At 43.2% G+C, this 23,166-nt stretch overlaps 1 protein-coding gene across 1 annotated transcript in view; it reads right to left on the bottom strand.

Annotated features, from left to right (window-relative positions):
- LOC133569904 (dynein axonemal heavy chain 5-like) overlaps positions 1-23,166 on the bottom strand; it is an 88,218-nt gene that overhangs the window by 49,178 nt on the left and 15,874 nt on the right. The window contains exons 25-48 of the mRNA XM_061922492.1: positions 20,853-20,945; positions 20,677-20,780; positions 15,823-15,919; positions 15,679-15,759; positions 15,330-15,584; positions 15,121-15,270; positions 14,927-15,045; positions 14,717-14,853; positions 14,485-14,647; positions 14,265-14,376; positions 14,070-14,198; positions 10,596-10,795; positions 10,372-10,525; positions 10,190-10,300; positions 9,957-10,112; positions 9,763-9,891; positions 9,481-9,696; positions 9,263-9,409; positions 9,013-9,185; positions 8,883-8,953; positions 2,231-2,338; positions 1,983-2,170; positions 1,651-1,845; positions 1,436-1,570 (exon numbers count right to left, since the gene is read on the bottom strand). Of these exons, the coding sequence (XP_061778476.1) occupies positions 1,436-1,570; positions 1,651-1,845; positions 1,983-2,170; positions 2,231-2,338; positions 8,883-8,953; positions 9,013-9,185; positions 9,263-9,409; positions 9,481-9,696; positions 9,763-9,891; positions 9,957-10,112; positions 10,190-10,300; positions 10,372-10,525; positions 10,596-10,795; positions 14,070-14,198; positions 14,265-14,376; positions 14,485-14,647; positions 14,717-14,853; positions 14,927-15,045; positions 15,121-15,270; positions 15,330-15,584; positions 15,679-15,759; positions 15,823-15,919; positions 20,677-20,780; positions 20,853-20,945 (3,423 nt within the window). The remainder of the gene's footprint in view (positions 1-1,435; positions 1,571-1,650; positions 1,846-1,982; positions 2,171-2,230; positions 2,339-8,882; positions 8,954-9,012; positions 9,186-9,262; positions 9,410-9,480; positions 9,697-9,762; positions 9,892-9,956; positions 10,113-10,189; positions 10,301-10,371; positions 10,526-10,595; positions 10,796-14,069; positions 14,199-14,264; positions 14,377-14,484; positions 14,648-14,716; positions 14,854-14,926; positions 15,046-15,120; positions 15,271-15,329; positions 15,585-15,678; positions 15,760-15,822; positions 15,920-20,676; positions 20,781-20,852; positions 20,946-23,166) is intronic.

Genomic DNA, 23,166 nt, shown 5'->3' with positions numbered 1-23,166 from the left:
TAATATAATAAATAGCAATAACAATACATTTAAATAACTATAGCAATATAAAAAAAAACAATCCAATTAAATTTTTGTTTGTCTTTAATCACATTTTTTTACCTATTACACGTATTTTACCACCATAGTGTGCTTTTTGTGTCAAAAAAAATTTAATAAAGTGTTTGTTAATTAAATGCAAAAATCCTCACATTTATTGGTGCCATACATTTTGACCGTTATTTTAGGTCAAAACATAATAATTGTGTAAATGTGTTAAGTATTTTAAGTACATTATGCCTGTGTAAAGTACTTTTTTTTACCATTATTTTGTTAGTGCAGTCAGACCGGATTTTGCGTATCGTGCTTTTATTGTGAAGGGGGGATGTGTGCTGTGCTGTTGTTCTCAGCTTGATGAGTAAAGAGGCGACTTGAGGCTGTAAAAAAGAGTGAGCCTCTCAAGTTCCAACTGCTGTTTGCCCTCTCAAGTTTTGACCACTGTTTGTACATTGATCTTACATCCATGAATGATGTCGTTCACAACAACACAAGCAGATGAGATGTGTTGTGGGTGGACGGATTGCTCTTGCTAGTTTTGGATTTGTAGTTTAGTTGCTGTTTCAAGTGGCCATCTCGACATTGTTGAGTTCAGGAGGGCCAGCGTTTGAGTGTGTCGAGGGAATAAATGAGCTCTACCGGACTCATTATTTTCGCAAGTAAATGTCTTTTCACATTTCACTTACATTAACGTCAATTTCTCTGATATTATTTTGCGTTTGTCAGCGGATTCCGTTTTATTGGCCAATTATGTGACTCTGCCTGCTTTTTGATTGATTGATTGATACTTTTATTAGTAGATTGCACAGTTTAGTACATATTCCGTACAATTGACCACTAAATGGTAACACCCCAATAAGTTTTTCAACTTGTTTAAGTCGGGGTCCACGTTAATCAATTCATGGCTGTTAGATGAACATGGAAATCATCTATTGAGTTAAGTGATTATTGATTCGGCATATGAGTGCTGTTTCAAATAAAAATAGCAATCATGGTGGGATCCCAAACTTCTATGGACATGCTCTTTTTTTCATTCATTCGCTCTTCATCTGTTTCACTGAATTTGTATGCATGGTGCAAGGCCTGTTTTTTTTCCCGTTCATTATATTTCCATTTTTACACATGGGGATTGGCAACACTAAAATGGTCCCTAGTGTGTGAAAGTGAGTGTGAATGTTGTCTGTCTATATGTGTTGGCCCTGCGATGAGGTGGCGAATTGTCCAGGGTGTAGCTGAGATAGGCTCTAGCACCCCCCGCGAACCCGAAAGGGATAAGCGGTAGAGAATGGATGGATATTTTCATAATTGTGAGAACAATTAGTGGAAATCGAAATGAAAATGTATTAATTGTCCAGCCCTAGTCAGAGCTAGAAGCTACTATCTTGCTTTTGTGACGCACCAGTTTGGACAAGTTCATGTCTCTCAGGACCCTCATGACCACAGTCTTCTCTGGTTCTGATGGGTTGGATCTCTTGACTGAGCCCAGCGTTCTCAAGACTGACAAAATGTTCCTTAGGCCAAAATCATAATGGACCTAGGGTCATGGCAACAAGATGGCGACTGAAGTAACAGATAACCCTTGACAGGTGAAACGTAATCCTTTTGTCATCTGACCTGTTTGGAAAGCTGCTCCTCACACAACTTGTAGAGGGTGTAGAACTTCCGACTAAGGACCTGGTTGTCACGGAAACCAGCACTGGCTAGTTTGACCCTCATGATGATGGCTCGGTCTGGAACCATCATGGCTACCGTACGGAACTGGATCTTGAGGTTCTCTGGCAGCTCCTGGCGACCGGCGTAACCAGGGTTCTGCAGAACCAGGAGCATACGTGTGAAGAGAGAATAAAAGTATTCACAATGTTAAGCTGTGGTTCTCAGGAAGCTCTGATGTTCATAAAATAGGAGCGACCTGCAAACGTATGTTCTAACTGTTTTAGGTCCGTTACCATGGTGAGGAAGATGCCAAACTCAGGGTCCATGCTGACCACATCTCCGTCAGTGAAGACAAACTCCTTCTTCTTGTTCTTCTTACACTGCAGGACGATGTAGATCTGCTGAGCAGCGACCGATAGCACCGGCAGCTCGATGCGGTTAAACTCATCGAAGCAGCCCCAGGCGCCGGACTGGGCCAGACCTGCAAAAGTGACCCCGTGTTCTAGTTGAGTCAGCACTATCGACTTGTCCTTTAGCTCACCTTTGTAGATGCGCCCGAGTCCTCTGTAATCCATCTGGTCGGAGCAGTTAAAAACCACCACGTACTTCCCCAGGCAGCGGCCCATGTCCTTGGTGGTCTCTGTCTTTCCTGCAGACAAAAGAGGCAATGAAAGAAACAATTTCCAACACAAATCAAAGTTTCTACTTAGGGATGAGTATCGCTGAAAGTTTTACTGATACTACAGTTGTACCAAAATCGGTGTTACTGTAAACAATGCCGATGCTGAAAGGGTGCCAGAACCGGTACAAAAAAATGCAAGTTGAGCTGGATTGTTATCTGAATATTTCCATAATGTAAATGAAAAGTTATTACATGAAATACAACCCACCGAAATAATTACCGAACACGACGAATGTGCAAAAAAAACAAAACATGCTCGTCAGACAGAATTTAGCGGGCTACGCTTTTATTACGAAGGCCGGTAGTGTGATGTAGGTTGGTTGGGCATAAACATGCAAGTTGAGCTGAATTGTTATCTAAATACTTCCATAATGTAAATAAATTGTTATTATATGAAATACAACCCACCAAAATAATTATAGAACACAGCGAATGTGCAAAAAAACTAACAAACATGCTTGTCAGACAGAATTTAGTGGGCTGTGCTTTTATTATGAAGGCCAGAAGTGTGATGTAGGTGTTTTGGGAATTTGGTGGTTGCTGTGTTAAAGTTTTTTTTTTTTGTCCTGTCAAGCTTCTCAGGCAAATCATATAGTTGATGTAGATGCCTATATCGGCTGTTCAGATTTACTTTACAAAAGAGAAGTGTAGGATACTTCTCTTGTTGCCTTATTTGAATGTGACTTTATTAAATGTATTTATATTATCATTTGGTGCAGCCGGGCCGGAGCAGGAGGGGATAGAAAGAGAAAAAAAGGAAGACAGAGGGGGAAATTGTGGGGATAAGAGGGGGATTCGACAGAGAGACAAAAACAACAACAGCAAATACAACAATAACAACAACAACAACAATAGAACAACACCAGCACATACATAATATGTACAAATATGATCGTAAAAGTGATAGCAAATAAGCAGTTAGTGAAATAAATAATATAGTAATGACAATGAGCATTTTTACACTAAAACTGGAGCAATACAAATACCAATAGAAAAAGCGCTATTGATCATGAACAAAACCAATAGTTTACCTCTATTATCAACAATGAAGTTGTTCAAATGCAACAATACGTATACATAATGATAGCTAGTGTTAAAGTACCAATGATTGTCACACACTAGGTGTGGCGAAATATTCTCTGCATTTGACCCATCACCCTTGATCACCCCCTGGGAGCAGTGGGCAGCAGCGGTGGCCGCACCTAGGAATCATTTTTGGTGATTTAACCCCCAATTTCAACCCTTGATGCTGTGTGCCAAGCAGGGAGGTAATAGGTCCCATTTTTATAGTCTTTGGTATGACTCGGCAGGGGTTTGAACTTAGGGTGGACACTCTAACCTCGAGGCCACTGAGTAGGTGGGCGAGGATGTGTTCAGATAAAAAGTACCTGCCTGCCTGCACAACATTGTCATCTTTCAACCACTCAACCACTCTTCTGTTGTTGTCCAGAATTTTGAGGTTTGTGAATACACTCGTCTTTCTTAACCACGATTGGGGCATAATGAGGAAGTTTTGTGTTGGTGTGACAACCGCTGGCTCCGGCAAAATGTCTCTGCTGTGTTAAAGGGGAACTGCACTTACTTGGAATTTTGCCACTCATTCAAAATGCTTTTGTGAGACAAATAGACATATTTTTGCTTTTTTTTTAATATATATATACATTCTAACTTGTAAATATACACTAGCAAGAGTCAACTAACAATAGAGGCAATGGAATTTTCTCTATTCCGCCCACAAAGCATTTTAAAAAACATCCAAAAACCTCCTTCAATGTTTTATATACATGATGTAAGTATACATGTAATGTGGTAAGAAGCACATTCATAGGAACATGTAATATTTACATATTTTGCTCATTTTAAGCATACGACGCCGTATTAATTTCACAGACACGTCACAACGTTCGTTATTTACTTCAACAACAACAACCCTACTTATAATGCAGACAACGACTACTTTGGGACAAATGATGATCCAGAATCTAATCGTTTTGAGCCTGAATATACAGAGTATGAGTTAAAACTTTTAAGAGTTTTTTGCAATTCTTCCTCTCCACGCTGATCTTGTATGCACTCTCGGCTCTGTGTGTGCGCGTTGACACACTCAACATCATGCGCCCCGGCTCTGTACGTCAACGCCAAACGGCAGCATTTGGATGAAACAAAAAAGGTACCGGTATTTTTCAAAGGCAGTATGGCAAGGGTTGGGAACCTTTTTGGCGGAGAGAGCCATGAAAGCCAAATATTTAAAAATGTATTTGGGTGGGAGCCATATAATATTTTTTTAGCACGGAATACAACTAAATGCGTGCATTTTTAAGTAAGACCAACATTTTTGGAGTATAATAAGTCTCTTATTCTTTTTAATAACATTGTTATTCTGAAGCTAACCAATAATAAATAAAATACTTCTTAATGCGACTTCTTGAACTGGTGGGGTAGAAAACAGATGGATGGATTAAAATGCATGAGAATGTTTTATATTTTCAACATTGTTTTTAACACGTACCATGGATTGATTTATGTGGACCCCGACTTAAACAAGTTGAAAAACTTATTCGGGTGTTACCATTTAGTGGTCAATTGTACGGAATATGTACTGTACTGTGCAATCTGCTAATAAAAGTTTCAATCAATCAATCAAAACTGTGATTACCAGCGGAATTATTCATTACTTATCGTGTTAAGCAATGTCAGCTAAGGTTTATTTGAGAGCCAGATGCAGCATCAAAAGAGCCACATCTGGCTCGAGAGCCATAAGATTCCTACCCCTGCAGTATAGTATTATTTTTAATTAATAAGAATCTCAGTACTTTATTAGAACCAGTATACCATATAGCCCTGCTACGAACATAATGTAATGTAGCAGTATAACACTATATTGTATATTTTCTGCTGGATCTACTCTTTTTTTTCTGCTGCAGCTGTTATATATACGGTACTGTGATATCGTACATGGTAATTGAGATTGTGTCATCGGATTTGCGGCCTCATGTTTTGGACACTCGGGTGAAAAAAGGGGCGGAGCTTTCTACCGATCACCACCTGGTGGTGAGTTGGCTGCGATGGTGGGGGAGGATGCCGGACAGACCTGGGAGGCCCAAACGCATTGTGAGGGTCTGCTGGGAACGTCTGGCAGAGTCTCCTGTCAGACAAAGTTTCAATTCCCACCTCCGGAAGAACTTTGAACATGTCACGAGGGAGGTGCTGGACATTGAGTCCGAGTGGACCATGTTCCGCACCTCTATTGTCGAGGCGGCAGATCGGAGCTGTGGCCGCAAGGTAGTTGGTGCCTGTCGGGGCGGCAATCCTAAAACCCCTTGGTGGACACCAGCGGTGAGGGATGCCGTCAAGCTGAAGAAGGAGTCCTATCGGGTCCTTTTGGCTCATAGGACTCCGGAGGCAGTGGACAGGTACCGACAGGCCAAGCGGTGTGCAGCTTCAGCGGTCGCGGAGGCAAAAACTCGGACATGGGAAGAGTTCGGGGAAGCCATGGAAAACGACTTCCGGACGGCTTCGAAGCGATTCTGGACCACCGTCCGCCGCCTCAGGAAGGGGAAGCAGTGCACTATCAGCACCGTGTATGGTGCGGATGGTGTTCTGCTGACCTCGACTGCGGATGCTGTGGATAGGTGGAAGGAATACTTCGAAGACCTCCTCAATCCCACCAACACGTCTTCCTATGAGGAAGCAGTGCCTGGGGAATCTGTGGTGGACTCTCCTATTTCTGGGGCTGAGGTCGCTGAGGTAGTTAAAAAGCTCCTTGGTGGCAAGGCCCCAGGGGTGGACGAGATCCGCCCGGAGTTCCTTAAGGCTCTGGATGCTGTGGGGCTGTCTTGGTTGACAAGACTTTGCAGCATCGCGTGGACATCGGGGGCGGTACCTCTGGATTGGCAGACATGGTTCCTCTCTTTAAGAAGGGGGACCGGAGGGTGTGTTCCAACTATCGTGGGATCACACTCCTCAGCCTTCCCGGTAAGGTTTATTCAGGTGTACTGGAGAGGAGGCTACGTCGGATAGTCGAACCTCGGATTCAGGAGGAACAGTGTGGTTTTCGTCCTGGTCGTGGAACTGTGGACCAGCTCTATACTCTCGGCAGGGTTCTTGAGGGTGCATGGGAGTTTGCCCAACCAGTCTACATGTGCTTTGTGGACTTGGAGAAGGCATTCGACCGTGTCCCTCGGGAAGTCCTGTGGGGAGTGCTCAGAGAGTATGGGGTATCGGACTGTCTTATTGTGGCGGTCCGTTCCCTGTACGATCAGTGCCAGAGCTTGGTTCGCATTGCCGGCAGTAAGTCGAACACATTTCCAGTGAGGGTTGGACTCCGCCAAGGCTGTCCTTTGTCACCGATTCTGTTCATAACTTTTATGGACAGAATTTCTAGGCGCAGTCAAGGCGTTGAGGGGTTCCGGTTTGGTAACCGCAGGATTAGGTCTCTGCTTTTTGCAGATGATGTGGTCCTGATGGCTTCATCTGACCGGGATCTTCAGCTCTCGCTGGATCGGTTCGCAGCCGAGTGTGAAGCGACCGGAATGAGAATCAGCACCTCCAAGTCCGAGTCCATGGTTCTCGCCCGGAAAAGGGTGGAGTGCCATCTCCGGGTTGGGGAGGAGACCCTGCCCCAAGTGGAGGAGTTGAAGTACCTAGGAGTCTTGTTCACGAGTGAGGGAAGAGTGGATCGTGAGATAGACAGGCGGATCGGTGCGGCGTCTTCAGTAATGCGGACGTTTTACCGATCCGTTGTGGTGAAGAAGGAGCTGAGCCGGAAGGCAAAGCTCTCAATTTACCGGTCGATCTACGTTCCCATCCTCACCTATGGTCATGAGCTTTGGGTCATGACCGAAAGGATAAGATCACGGGTACAAGCGGCCAAAATGAGTTTCCTCCGCCGTGTGGCGGGGCTCTCCCTTAGAGATAGGGTGAGAAGCTCTGCCATCCGGGAGGGACTCAAAGTAAAGCCGCTGCTCCTTCAAATCGAGAGGAGCCAGATGAGGTGGTTCGGGCATCTGGTCAGGATGCCACCTGAACGCCTCCCGAGGGAGGTGTTTAGGGCACGTCCAACCGGTAGGAGGCCACGGGGAAGACCCAGGACACGTTGGGAAGACTATGTCTCCCGGCTGGCCTGGGAACGCCTCGGGATCCCCCGGGAAGAGCTAGACGAAGTGGCTGGGGAGAGGGAAGTCTGGGTTTCCCTGCTTAGGCTGTTGCCCCCACGACCCGACTTCGGATAAGCGGAAGATGATGGATGGATGGATGGTAATTGAGATTTGTTATATATTGTATACTATATATACAATAGGTAAGTATCACATATTTGATATATTCATATTGCTATGATGGTACATTTTTCGTCTACTTTATACCTTTTGTTTTCGCCGTCTTTTTGTGGCCTTGTGTACATTATCTTTTCCATCCTTTGTAAGTGAGCTACTGTGTGAAACAATTTCCCTTGTGGATCATTAAAGTTTGTCTAAGTCTAAAAAAAACACTCACATACTGTACCATATCTGCTATCTCTCGGGTGCTGACTGATGGGATGTTCATACTGTATTACTATTTGAAAAAATAAATTACAATCCTTATGCAGTAATAAGGCAGACAAAAACGTGAGACTTTTTGTGTGTTTCGCGCCATCTCCAGGTCTAAGTTGAATGTCAAAGTTGACCAACTTCTCAGTTTATGGCCACAAGAATGAACTTTTACCAACTCAGATGCGTTGCAGCACCTCAGTATGTCAATAGCTGCATAAATGAGTCACCTCTTTGCGATCACAGCGCCACTAAAAATTAGTTCCTCGGCATTAGCGCTTATAATAACAATATACAATATACCTGGTCAAAATTCAGGACACATGTGGCGCAGTGGAAGAGTGGCTGTGCGCAACCCGAGCGTCCCTGGTTCAATCCCCACCTAGTACCAACCTCGTCATGTCCGTTGTGTCCTGAGCAAGACACTTCACCCTTGCTCCTGATGGGTGCTGGTTAGTGCCTTGCATGGCAGCTCCCTCCATCAGTGTGTGAATGTGCGTGTGAATGGGTAAATGTGGAAGTAGTGTCAAAGCGCTTTGAGTACCTTGAAGGTAGAAAAGCGCTATACAAGTACAACCCATTTATCATTTATTTATAAATATAGTATTGTTGGCGTTTTTTTAGAAGGATTTAGAGTACCGCCTTTTGCTGCATTGTTTGCCACCTCGTACTTGCCGTTTATTATGAATTAGAATGCATAAGTAAAGAAAAAAAGTGTGTTCTTTAAATTGTCTTACATAGAAATTGTGAATTGTAGAACAATTCCAAAAAAGTGCAGTTCCCGTTTAGGAGCGAGAATAACATTAAAAAAAGAGTGCCAGACTCTTTGTGTGTGACTGTTTTGATAGCTTCACTAATGTGTCGATGCATTATTTTGCACCAATAGCAACTTTTTTCCACCGGTCTGGTTACTACGGTGCACATTGGCTTTTCAGGAACCGAGTTTCGGTACCCATCCCTACTGCTACTAGAGTCTGCGTCACCTGTTCCTGCGGGACCAGCCGGAGCCCCGCCCATACTCATGCCCAGGGCCTGTGACAGAGTGATGTAACACCTGGAAAAACATGCAGACAGCTTCATTTCAAGTTTCGTATGGTTATGGGTCATGTGTACCTATCGGTTAGCGGTGTGATGACCAGTCGGTCCGTGCAGCCCAGGTATTCATTGCAGTATGTGAACGTCACATCTGTGATCTGGATCACACATTTGTCCCCATCCTCCAGGAAGTAGAACCTCGACTGCTTCTGCCACTCAAAGTCTGACGCAGACCGTACGTTTAGATGCACCTGACGGAGACAATGTCAAATATTTTGGCCTTCTGTTGAATCTCAGTGAGTTTCTCAGCGTCTATCATTCTTCCCACCAGCTCATCGAAGATGTCCCTCTGGTGGACGTGAATGGTTATTAGCGTCTCGTACTTGGTCCTCTCGTTCTTGCTCAGATCCCTGGTGGTAATATCGATCAGCTCATTGAGGAGGTCCAGGAACTTCTGATTGGTTGTCTGCATGATCTGCAAGTCAATCAAAGGACAATGACAATTATTGGTACACTTAGCCCCCCACCTATAAAATAAAAGCACACCTTCTTGTCTGACTTGCTGAGGTTCAGAGCCTCTTCTGCATCTCTGGTCCAGACCATCTGGATTCCCAGCAGGCCCACTTGGGCAGGAAATGCGGACTGGAACTCCACAAGTTTCAGACTGGGCTCGCCGATAGCCAGATAGGCTTTGCGAATAATGGCGTGAAGGGTCTGCTGCACACCGGCCAGCAGCTGGCCCATCCACACCTCCACATTCCCCTGGGCAAAGGAACCACCAAGTAAAGATTGGTGTCCTTTGCGTCATTCAGAAGTTCTACAACTAACCTGGGCCAAAAAGCTTTGGCTCAGCTCCACTGTTTCACCCTCTTGAGACTGAAAGCTGACAATCTGGTCGTATACCTTCTCACTGAATACCACTCTGTTGACGTTGTCGAAGAGACTGAGCAGGTGAGGCTGAGAGGAGGAGATGATGAGCATGAGTTTGTTAAACATCAGCAGATCAACACCACGTGTCTTGCCTGGATGGTGTGTGAGTCAGAGGCCTGGCCCAGGATCTCCAGCAGGGCGGGGTCAGACACGAAGAAGAAGCGAGGAAACACCAGACGCTTTTTTTCCAGGTAACCTGACAGAGACTTCTGGCAGACCTCCAGCTGCTCCAGCAAGTGAGGAAGCAACTGGAGAGCAGAAGAAGACCAGAAGTGTTAAAACGAATGTGGGTCTTACTTTAAATCGAGAGCTTTTGCATCTGCACCTGACTCAGCGTTTCGTCTCCAACGCAACACTGGACCACGTTAGTAAGTTCGTGGGCTCTCTGCATGATCCTTTGCCACGACTTGTCTATGTTCTGGAAGCGTTTGGCCTCCTAATAATGTTCAAAACATTAGTTAACTTAGCAATTAGCACACAGCACCATGCAGTCACTTGGTAATCTACTTGAGGCAGCTGCTTGGCAATGTCTCCACCCACAAACACTGCCTCCAGGTAGATCCACAGGTTCTGGACGGACAACCACTTCTCGATGATTTCTGAGGTGTTGGACAGTTTCTGGACCCAAAGCTGGATGGTCGGCTTGAAGGGAACGTTGTATCTGCAGAGGGAGGAGTCACATTGACCTTTCTTCTTTCGAGCAGGACAAAATGTTCCCCGTTCTGCCGTACCTGTTGCTGAGCAGCGAGGTCAGAACCATCAGACTGTCCTCCATGATGGAGACCTTTTCAGCGGTGTCGGCTCCTTTGAGCAGCAGTTCCCCTCTCGTCCTGAAGGGGGCGAAGCTGAGCGTCTGTCCGCCCCACTCTTCTATCACATCTTTGAGCTTGGCGTCAATGTCGCGCTCCTTCACGGCACTTATGCACACGTCCTGACACAAAAATAGTTCACAATATTGGAACTTAGGTACTTACGTGCCACACTACTACAGTGGCACCTTGATTTACAAAGACCTCAATTTGCAACCTTTTGGGTTTATGAACATTTACAAAGCGCCAAATATGCCTCTGTGTGCGAATCATGTCTCTGCGTACAAGCAATTCATTCATTCATTCATTTTCCTTGCCACTCTAAGCCTTAACGGTACTGCCTTTTTGATAACCTCACAACCTGTACACAAGGCCCGCTACGTCACATCCTGTTGACAAAGTAATTACTCGGTCTTCACTTCTCAGTGCTTCAGCGCATGTTTCTTTTTTTGCCACTCACCAAGTTTTGTCTATTTTGCTTATTCAATATGGGTCCAAAAAGATAACAAACCAACCTGAAAAGATGGAGGGATTTGCTGTGGACTTAAAAAGGACAATGAGAGGAGTGGCGCACGCATTGTTGATTTGGGTGGCAAATTTGGAAGAAACACATCCACAATTGCAACCAACGTTTACATCATGGGTGTCAAACTCTGGCCCGCGGGCCAAATTTGGCCCGCCGTGTAATTCAATTTGGCCCTTGAGGCAATATCAAATTAACATTAGAGCTGGCCCGCCGCTGTTACACCACATTCACCACTAGTACTCATACTCGTCAACCCTCCCGATTTTCCCAGGAGACTCCCGAAGTTCAGTGCCCCTGCCGAATTTCTCCCGATTTCCACCTGGACAATAATATTGGGGGCGGGCCGTAAAAGCACTGCCTTTGGCGTTCTCTACATGTCGCCACGTCCGCTTTTCCCCCATACAAACAGCGTGCCGGCCCACTCACATAATATATGCGGCTCATACACACACACAAGTGTATGCAACGCATACTTGGTCAACAGCCATACAGGTCACACTGAGGGTGGCCGTATAAACAACTTTAACACTGTTGCAAATATACGCCACACAGTGAACCCACAGCAAACAAGAATGACAAAAACATTTCGGGAGAACATCCGCACCGTAACACAACATAAACACAACCGAACAAATACCCAGAACCCCTTGCATCCCTAACTGTTCCGGGACGCTACAATATACACCCCCGCTACCACCAAACCCCGCCCCAACTCAAATCCGCCGCCGAAAAGAGGCATTCAATTTGTATTTTTATTTTATTTGATATGCCATTGATATTTTTTAATTATTATTATTTTAAACAGGATTTTTCATGTCACTATAAAGTTATATAAGCCTTGCTTGGTCAATATTCAAAGCAACACTTGTTTGGGTCCCTATTAAAGGATTAATTTGTTCAACCGCGGCCCGCAGCTTCGTTCAGTTTTAAATTTTGGCCCGCTTTGTATTTGAGTTTGACACCCCTGGTTTACATGGTCACCGACTTTGCCAATGGGGTAAAATATCTTTGCAAGGAGGGACTGAGAATGCAAAACCAGGTCAAAAAAACGTTGTTTGCGTGGCTGGATAAAAAGCAGCTAGCAGGTGATGGCATTTATATGGCGAATTGATGTCCAGAAGTAACCATGCTTTAACCAGCACGGAAGAACAATTTAAGGCGAGCCGTGGGTGGTTCAAAAAGTTTAAGAAGAGGACAGGACGGGACACAAGCCGATGAAGGATCGCCTCCCACTGCTAGTTTGTGCTAATGCTCGCGGTGACTGGAAAATGAACCAACTGCTTGTTTACCACTCTGAAACTCCCAGACAAGATCAAATGTTTTCCTTCTTTTGTTTTATATTGTAGCAACATAGTTGTTAACATTTTGCTGTTTTTGTGTTTGAATCATAAAGATATTGTTGAGCCATTACCCTCTTGTTATGTTGGTTTGAGCATACAATATACAGTATATACACAATGTAGTGTCTTCATCCATCCATCCATCCATTTCTACCGCTTATTCCCTTTCAGGGTCGCGGGGGGCGCTGGCGCCTAGTAGTGTCTTCAACATTTGCAAATTCTTTTTACTAAAAATAGGGACTTTTGTTAAGGCTAGAACCAAGTATTCATGTTTACATAGTTTCTTATGCGGAACTATGCTTCGCTACACAAACCTTTCCAGTTTATGAACCATATTCAAGAACCATTAAGTTGGAAAATTGAGGTTCCACTAGGGCTGGGCGATATACACGATATATCGCGGGTTTTTTTCTTTGCGATATAGAAAATGACTATATCGTGATATTCGAGTATACGTTATCACGCAGTTGCATTTAGCTGCGGGCATTACATTAAAGGTTCTTCTCGCTCTTTCCTGTCTTTCCTTCTCTCAGACAGCAAGCACACACACGTCACATACTGTCATGTCATACGTCACATTTGTATACGCCCTCGCGGAGCAGAGAGTTAGCAGCATGGGTAACGTTAGCTGTGATGCTAGCAGAGCTGTGCGAGTGGTAATACGAGAGAAAGAAGGTGCGAATAAAGCAAGAAGTAATTTCCAAGAAAAACAGCAGGGGGTCCATCATCTGGCGGTGGTTTGGCTTCAAGTGGGAATATGTCATACAGACAACCGTAATAAGTCAAGCATGCGGTAAAAGCGTTGCTTTGATTGATTGATTGAAACTTTTATTAGTAGATTGCACAGTACAGTACATATTCCGTACAATTGACCACTAAATGGTAACACCCGAATAAGTTTTTCTACTTCTTTAAGTTGGGGTCCACGTTAATCAATTCATACTATAAAAAGAAGCACTACTGCTAATATGTAGCATCATTTGAAGTCACCTGCTACGGAATGAAGAGTGCTTATTCCGCATGTCAACATCTCTGTTTGGTGCCACACGCTCACACCATGAAAATTCCGAGGCAAACATTTCCAGATCAACACCGTATGAAAAAAATAGTCAACAACAGAATTTAATAACGTCCGTAGTAACCTACCACATACCGAAGGACGAACACTATTTGATTTCCTATTATGCAGCTCATTTGTATTTGACACTTAAAATGTCTCTGACAATCTTGCACTTTCCGTTTTGGAAATGACATGAACGTTTATGCCATTGCTTAATAACCGTTTAATAAATACAGTTTTGGTCAATTGACTTAGTTGTGATTTCCTTCTCTGCATGAAAGGTATTATATTAATATTAATGCTGTATGAAGAATGTTTTAATGTAGACACATAGAATCATCATACTGCACCAAGTGTTAATTCAAGGCCAAGGCAAAATATCGAGATATATATTGTGGACCGCGATATGGCCTAAAAATATTGAGATATTAAAAAAAGGCCATATCGCCCAGCCCTAGGTTCCACTGTACCTCAATGTCTTCCTTGTATGTCAGCAGTGGAGCAGCCATGATGTTTTGGAGAGAGAAAGTGTCCAAGTCCACTTGGAAACTGTGACCTGTCAGCTCGCTGAGTCGAGTCCAGTGTCTGGGCAGCATGGCCTGGAGATTGGGCCAAACGTCAGACATTGTCTCTTTCCGCGTTTTGTTCATCAGTCAGCTCACCACCTTGTTGGCCATCATGGCGAGCAGAGGACACATCTCCGTGAAGTCGTCAATGGTTTTCTTCAGGTCTTTGAAGGCCGACCACTCTTTCAGTGCCTTTGGAAGCTTTCTGATACTGAAAAAGAGGAGAACATGATCAATTAAAATGTTGTTCCTTCATCAGCAGTCCAGAGCGATGTCCTAACGTGTTTTGATGACATCAATTGTTCTTAAACAATCTAACCGATTCTGGAAGTCGAGCAGCTCGCTGTTGATCTGCTCAATGTTGACGTCGGCCCACAGGAGGTCGTGGTAGTTGGTCACGCTGACGATGACAGTGTTGTAAAGACTGTAGAGTTTGGAAAGCAGAGCTAATTCCCTCCTGATCCTCTGCAGCTCAGGATACTCTGCAGGCCCGGGACTAGACGTGAGCGGATTGGAGGGACATGGATGTTCGTTAGAAGACGGAGTTATACCAGTCACTGGAAGTCCGAAGAGCTCCTCCCCGCCGGAGCATGTGGTGTACTTCCTCCAGATCTGGTCAAACTCGGCCTGGAAGCTTTGCAAGCGGTCGTTGGCCTCAGCCGGAGCCACACCCTCCACGCCAGGACCTCTGGAAAACACTTTTGGATGTTAAATCTTTGCTTAATGCAGGGGGGCAGCAAAGATGTGGGCCGATAATTCACCGCTGGTTGTACTCGACACAGAAGTCCTGAATGTGGTTCTGAAGGTTTTGCACTTCAAACAGCAGGTCGGCCTTCATTCTAGGTTGGATCTTTACCAAAGTGTTCTGGTTCTGGACAACCTGGAACCAAAAGACACACGCTTTTAGTGAGGAAGTCTAACATGTAATTGTGAAAAAAATCTTAGAATGTTTCACCAGGTCTTTGAGGTTCTTCCAGGCGTACATGAGTCCGTCCACACGTTCTGCATTCCCATCCTTGAACAGCAGATCATGTTTGCTGAGAAGCGTGAAAGACTCTTCCAGCGGACCGATGGTGGTGTCCATATGGACCTCCGCCTCTCGGAGCTGAAACAGGAGGGGGAAGTGAAGCAGTAAAGACATAGAGTGTGAAGGTGCTGTCTGACCTCCCTGAGAGCTGCCATTACTCCTCGGACGTCCTCGAGGTCCGTGATTGGACGCTGCAGACGCTTCATAAGACTATCCACGAATGACAAAACCTCCTCCATGTTGGCAGAGGCTTGGCGGTTTAGCGCTGTGCCAAAGCCCCGTTTCCAGACACGACACTCCTGAGTGAGCGCCATCTTCAGCTCCTCGGTGTCGAAGAGGATTGAACCCACCCTGTAGAACCCCGGGAGCTCTGAAATCTGCATCTCCAGCGTCTGTGTGGACGGCAAAGCTTCAGGCTGCGTATATGCTAACAAGCATAGCGTGTTGTCCATGTAACATAGTTTGCATTCTCAGGTGTAGACTCACCGTGTAGAAAGAGATCTGAGAGCTGAACTCGGTCAGCGAAGGCTCGGACCGCAGGAAAGTCTGCACCTCCTCCTCTGGATCCTGGACACATATCTTAGTCATCTCGCAAAGACAAGAATGGAAGTGAAGGTGGACAAAGGTAACCTGGTGCCACAGCGTGGAGAAGTCAACAAGGTCGCTCAGCATCTCGACAGTAGCGGACTTGAGGGAGGAAACGACGGTGCTGAGCTGTATCACCAGCCTGCTCACAAAAACATCATGAAGTCATTCATTGAGCTATCCATTTTTTTCTCTGTGAGATATGTCCATTTTCGGTGTGTGACAAGTCATATTTTTTTTGGTGGCACAGAAGTCGTCACAGAAAGTTGAATTATGACTTTTTAATCTCATATTTGCGATTTTTTTTTTTAATCTCATAATTTAGACTTTCTATGTCAAAATTACGATTTACTATCTCATCATTTCCACTTTTGTGCCATAATTATGAATTTTAATGACTTACCATTTGGGTATATTTTGTGGCGTAAACAGGTTTACATATGGAAGTCGCCATAAAAAATCTAAATTTGACCTTTTATCTAATAATTATGACTTTTTATGTCATAACTATGAGATAAAACGTTAAAACTTTGTATCTCATAATTCTGACGTATTATCTCAAATTATTTGGGATAATTTACTCATTTATTTTGATTTCTTATGTCAAAATTATTACTTACCATTGGGGGAATTTTTTTGTGGTGGAAAAACAGGCTTGCATTTGGAATTCTGACTTCTATCTCAAAAGTATGACTTTTTATGACTTAACAATAGGGGTATTTTTTTGTTGCACAAACAGGCTTCCATTTGAAAGTCATAAAAAGTCAAATTATGACTTAAATTACGACTTTTTATCTCATAATTATGACTCTTGCTACTATATTGGATCCACTTTGGACTGGACTCCCACCGTTATGTTGGATCCACTATGGATTGGACTTTCACAATATTATGTTAGACCCGCTCGACATCCATTGCTTTTGGTCCCCTAGGGAGGGGTGGTGGGGGGTTGCCCACATATGCGGTCCTCTCCAAGGTTTCTCATAGTCATCATTGTCACTGTCACCTACGTCCCACTGGGTGTGAGTTTTTCCTTGCCCTTATGTGGGCTCTGTAATGAGGATGTCTTTGTGGTTTGTGCAGTCCTTTGAGACACTTGGGATTTAGGGCTATATAAATAAACATTGATTGATTGATTTTTTATCTCATAATTTCAACTTTTTACGTTATAATTAATAATTGGCAGCACTGTGGAAGAGGGGTTAGTGCGTCTGCCTTACAATACGAAAGTCCAGTAGTTCTGGGTTCAATCCCGGGCTCGGGATCTTTCTGTGTGGAGTTTGCATGTTCTCCCCCGTGACTGCGAGGGTTCCGTCCGGGTACTCCGGCTTCCTCCCACCTCCAAAGACATGCACCTGCATGCACTAAATAGTCCCTAGTGTGTGAATGTGAGTGTGAATGTTGTCTGTTTATCTGTGTTGGCCCTGTGATGAGGTGCCGACTTGTCTAGGGTGTACACCGCCTTCCGCCCGACTGTAGCTGAGATAGGCACCAGCGCCCCCTGCAACCCCAAATGGAATAAGCGGTAGAAAATGGATGGATGGATGGACGTTATAATTATGGCATATCTTGTCATAATTTTGACTTTTATCTAAAATTTGGATTTAGGATGACTTACCATTGGGAGTATTTTGTTTTTGCTGGCAGAAAAAGGCTTCCATATGGGAGACGTCATGATAAGTCAAATTAAGACTAAACTCAAAATTATGACGTTTTATCTCCTAATTTAGACTTTCTATGTCATAATTCTGACGTATCTCAAAATTTCGAATGTTATCTTATGATTATGACTTTTAATGACTTAACATTGGGGGTATTTTTTGTAGCAGAAACAGGCTTCCATACGCAAGTCAGCATAAAAAGTTGAACTATAACTTTTTATCTCACGATTTTGACTTTTTATTTCATAATTCAGCATTGTCACTGGCGTCCCACTGGATGTGAATTCTCCCTGCCCACTGGGTGTGAGTTTTCCTTGCCCTTTTGTGGGTTCTTCCGAGGATGTTGTAGTCGTAATGATTTGTGCAGTCCTTTGAGACATTTGTGATTTGGGGCTATATAAATAAACATTGATTGATTGATTGATTGATAATTAGGATTTTTTTATGACTTACCTTTTTGTGGCGGAAATCACCTTCCACATGGACGTCGTTAGAAAGAGTCGAATCATGACTTTATCTCAAAAATACACATTTTTATCTCATAATTATGACTTTTTATCATAATTGTCATAATTATGGCAAATCATGTCATAATACTGGTTTTATCTCAAATTATGACTTTTTTGTATCAATCAATGTTTATTTATATAGCCCTAAATCACAAGTGACTCAAAGGGCTGCACAAGTCACAACGACATCCTTGGTTCTGATCCCACATCAGGGCAAGGAAAAACTCAACCCAACGGGATGACAATGAGAAACCTTGGAGAGAACTGCAGATGTGGGTCTCAGCCATTAAAGTTTTGAAAACAAGTCACTTTTTTATTTCCCTTTTAACGCTGAAATATACATAGAACAACTTCAGATCCATTCATTGACACACATATTTTTTTTTATGCCCTTTTTGTCAAAGTAACCTGTTTTTACGACAAAAGCACAAAATATGTCCAAAGTTGAATATTTGATGTGAAACAATTGGACCCTTATTATATAGGTCAATAATCCATGATTTCTAATTCAACCCCGATTGAAAAGTAATTGAAAGGTAGACATTTGATGAGCCTTTTGTCTGCTGTTGTGTTCTGCTGCACCATGTTGGGGACATTCAGGAGTGCAGTTGTCTGTGGCTTATGTCAATATTTGCCTCTACATTTTTGACTGATGTATGTTTTTTTCCCCAATATATTTTTCTTTCATTTCATACATATAATTGTTGTGGGTTACTTGTTTGGGAGACAGAAAAATATAACATTTGACATGTTCAAGTTTAAATATCCTTCTCTGGACTGTATATTTCAAAAATCGTATAAAGAAATAATTTAAAAAAATATCAGACTAAATGTCTCAAGAACCCAAAATGCTTTTACTTATAAAAGTGTTAAAAATATGTCATATATCAATATATTTTATTTAGACCTTCAAAATCATGACATCGCACCTATTTGCTCTTTTATTCCAGCTTTTATATTTTCTTTTGTAATAGTATTTTCAGAATGGGTGTGGGTCATTTAAAAAATAGCTGTGGGCCGCACTTTGGACACCTCTGATTTAGAGTCCACAATTAGCCTAACATGCATGTTTTTAGGATGTTGTAGGAACCTGGAGTTCCCAGAGAAAACCCATACACGCACAGGAGGAACAAGTAATAAGCATTGACTGTGAGGCCGACATGCTAACGCCAAGCCCACCGTGCGGACTGCTCATTAAAGGCCTACTGAAAGCCACTACTACCGACCACGCAGTCTGATAGTTTATATATCAATGATGAAATATTAACATTGCAACACATGCCAATATGGCCGGTTTAGTTTACTAAATTACAATGTTAAATTTTCCGCGGAGTTTCTTGTTGAAAACGTCGCGTGTTTGTGACGTCTCGGGTTGTAGCGGACATATTAGCCCAGCACCACACACGACTAAAAGTCGTCTCTTTTCATCGCATAATTACACAGTAATTTGGACTTGGGAATCTTTTGCAATTTGTACAATTAATAATGGAGACTCTAAAGAATAATGCTGTTGGTGGAAAACGGTGGATTGCAGCTGCCTTTAGCAACTGAGACACAGCCTGTGTTTCTTTGTTTGTTGTGAAGCTTTAACACAGAGCGGTCAAGCGAACATGTTTTCTACGTCAACCAGGAAGTTTTTGGATGGGAAAGTTGTGATATTAAGTCGGCTCTTACCGGAGACTTCAGTGGATTATGGGACTTCCATAATCAGTCAGCTGCTACTGACGGTCCCTGACACAAGGCTGAAGCTTAGAGGTGACAGAGCTTTCGCCGCTGCTGCTCCCAAGCTCTGGAACGACCTACCTCTGAGTGTTAGACAAGCCTCCTCTCTTCCTGTTTTTAAATCTCTCTTAAAAACATACTTTTATTCCTTGGCTTTTAACACTAAGTGATATCCATCCTGCAATGGCGCCCCATTATACACCTGCTGTGAACCTGTTTTTATGTTTGTTTGTTGTTTTATCATGTTCTGTTTGTGTTGTGTTGTTTGCTCGGTCTTTGTATTATCTTTTAACCTGGCCATTGTACAGCACTTTGGCTACCCCTGTGGTAAATTTTAAATGTGCTTTATAAATAAAGTTGATTTGATTTGATTCCTCTTGCAGCTCAAAAAGGCAGCTGTGATCTTGGCTCCTTCATCGGCTTCTCTGAGAGACACTGGCGTTCACCGCAGCCATCCGACTTTCAGGTATGTCTTTACAATCTCACTAAAACACTATTAAAACAATAAGCAGATAAGGGATCTTCCAGAATTATCCTAGTAAATGTGTCTAATTACATTTGAAGCGGTCCCACTGTCGCCGCCTGGAGCCGTCGCTTTTTCTTCTTCTTTTTTTTTGTGCTTCACTCATACTTTCCTTATCCACGAACCTTTCATCCTTGCTCAAATTAATGGGGAAATTGTCGCTTTCATGGTCCGAATAGCTCTTGCTGCTGGAGGCTCACATCATAAACAATGTTCAGATGTGAGGAGCCCTACAACCCGTGACGTCACGCGCACATCGTCTGCTACTGACGGTAAAGGCAAAGCTTTTTATTAGAGACCAAAAGTTGCGAACTTTATCGTCGATGTTCTCTACTAAATCCTTTCAGCAAAAATATGGCAATATCGCAAAATGATCAAGTATGACACATAGAATGGACATTCTATCCTCGTTTAAATAAGAAAATATGATTTCAGTGGGCCTTTAAGTCTGCTTTTGATTTTTGTCTCATACCACATGGCATACCTGCAGACATCTTTGTGTTCGGCCAGCTGGTGGTCCAAAGGCTTCAGAATGGGCGGCTTTACCGGGACCTCGTCTCTCGAGTCTCGAACGGCCGCTTGCTCCGCCTAAACAGACAAGTTATGTCCGAGGTGTGGTTGACTGTCACTATAATTGCCTGACAGACTTGAAGAGTTTACCTGCTGTTGTTTGTAGTGCAGGTGGCAGTACGTCCACAAGGGGATGTCCTTGGTCACCAGCAGGATGGCACTCACCAGCTTGTTGACGACGCTCTGGATCATTCAGCAACCCCATGTGACCAAGTGGACAAAGCATTGAGTGGATCGTGCCTTTTCTAAAGTGACAGTGACGTACAGTGGAATTTCCATTTGCAAACCCCTCTATTTGCGAACTTTAAGATCGAGCCAAATACATTACGCCATGTATGTGTGTACAAACGCTTCATTCATTCATTGTGTCCCACGTGTAGGCGCAGCATTTTTTAGGGAGACACAGTCTTAAATGTCTCTTGCTGCGCACTACTCTACCAGTCACTTCTCAGCGCTAGAGCCTACGTGCCTTCTCTGTCCATTTGCTAACTCAGTATGAGTCCAAAAAGCGTGGAAAGAAGCAGGGAATTTCCGCGGAATTTTAAATAAATGACTATTTGCAAGGAGTACATTATTGGCACTTGCAAGTATAGTACAATCGACAAAGCAGGCTTGGTACCACAGCAAGTTTTAATTGTGATGAGACTGGACTTTACTGGACAAAAATGCCAAAGCAGACTTATTTTCACAGCGGAGGAGTAGAGCTAGCTCTCGTTCAGCGGAACCTCGACCAGAGCGCTCTCTTATCTCTGTCTGCTCCTTTCTCTTTTTTAATGATATATTGCTAACTATGGATGCTGATGCGTCATCCATGATGCTGCTACTTGATTTCAGCGCTGCTTTCGATACCGTCAATTATAACATTCTATTAGCATGTATCAAAACACGTATTGGTATGTCAGACTTAGCCTTTTCTTGGTTTAACTCCTATCTTATTGACAGGATGCAGTGCGTCTCCAATAACAACGTGACCTCAAAGTATGTTATGGTTCCGCAGGGTTCAGTTTTTAGCCCGACACTCTTCAGCATCTACATCAGGGGTGTCAAACGTACGGCCTGCGGGCCGGATTCGGCCCGCGGGATAAGTTTGCTAATTATACAAATTAACTTAAAATTTTTGAATGAAAGAAACAGCTCTTCTACATGTGTCTACTGGATGTTGCAATAGCAATTCTTTGGATCTCCGGATGATGGTACATTTGTACAAAATAAACCACATGATATTAGTACATCAATCGAGGAAAATGATCAAACTACATACATGGCATACTGTAATTAGATTTTGATATTTTTTTATCTTGACAGATTGAAAATTAACACCATTGAGTTGACTGATGAACATTATCACATCATTCATTCAGAAAATATAAATAATGACAAATAAAGATAGAATACTATTAACCGCAACATGTAAGTGTAAAAAAACAACAACATTATGATTTGTACATTTTCAGAATGTGCTTCTTTTATTTTTAAACACAGAAAACAATCTGAAGGTCTTTAATTTCAAGTTATCGTGCAGGGATTTTAACAGTCCGGCCCACTTGGGAGTAGATTTTTCTCCATGTGGCCCCTGATCTAAAATGAGTTTGACACCCCTGATCTACATGCTGCCGCTGGGTGACATCATACGCAAATAGGGCATTAGCTTTCACTGTTATGCTGATGACACTCAACTCTACATGTCCCTAGAACTGACCACCACGCCAGATTGTAGTCATCTGGAGGCGTGTCTGAATGAAATTAAACATTGGATGTCCAGCAACTTTTTGCAACTCAACGCTAAGAAAACGGAAATCCTGATTATCGGTCCTGCTAGACACCTGCACTTATTTAATAAAACCACCTTAACATTTGACAACCAAACAATTAGGTTAAGAATTTTGGTACTATCTTCGACCCAATTCTCTCATTTGAGTCAAATATTTAGAGTAATACTAAAACAGCCTTCTTTCATCTCTGTAATATCGCTAAAATGTGTAGCATTTTGTCCACCGCCGACGCTGATATTATTATTCATGCATTCGCTATGTCTCGTCTTGATTACTGTAATGTATTATTTTCAGGTCTCCCCATGTCTAGCATTAAAAGATTACAGTTGGAACAAAATGCGGCTGCGAGACTTTTGACAAGAACAAGAAAACTTCATCATATTAGGCCTACATTAGCTCACCTGCACTGGCTTTCTGTGCACTTAAGATGTGACTTTAAGGTTTTACAACTTAAGTATAAAATACTAAACGGTCGAGCCCCATCCTATCTTGCTGATTGTATAGTACCATGTGTTCAGGCCAGAAATCTGCGTTCCAAAAACTCCGGCTTATCAGTGATTCCCAGAGCCCAAAAAAAGTCTGCGGGCTTTAGAGCTTCTATTCGGGCTACAGTACTCTGATAGTACTCAGTA

Source organism: Nerophis ophidion, linkage group LG15, assembly GCF_033978795.1.
Source record: "Nerophis ophidion isolate RoL-2023_Sa linkage group LG15, RoL_Noph_v1.0, whole genome shotgun sequence".
NCBI lineage: Eukaryota > Metazoa > Chordata > Actinopteri > Syngnathiformes > Syngnathidae > Nerophis > Nerophis ophidion.
This window is presented reverse-complemented; position numbering and strand designations above follow the sequence as displayed.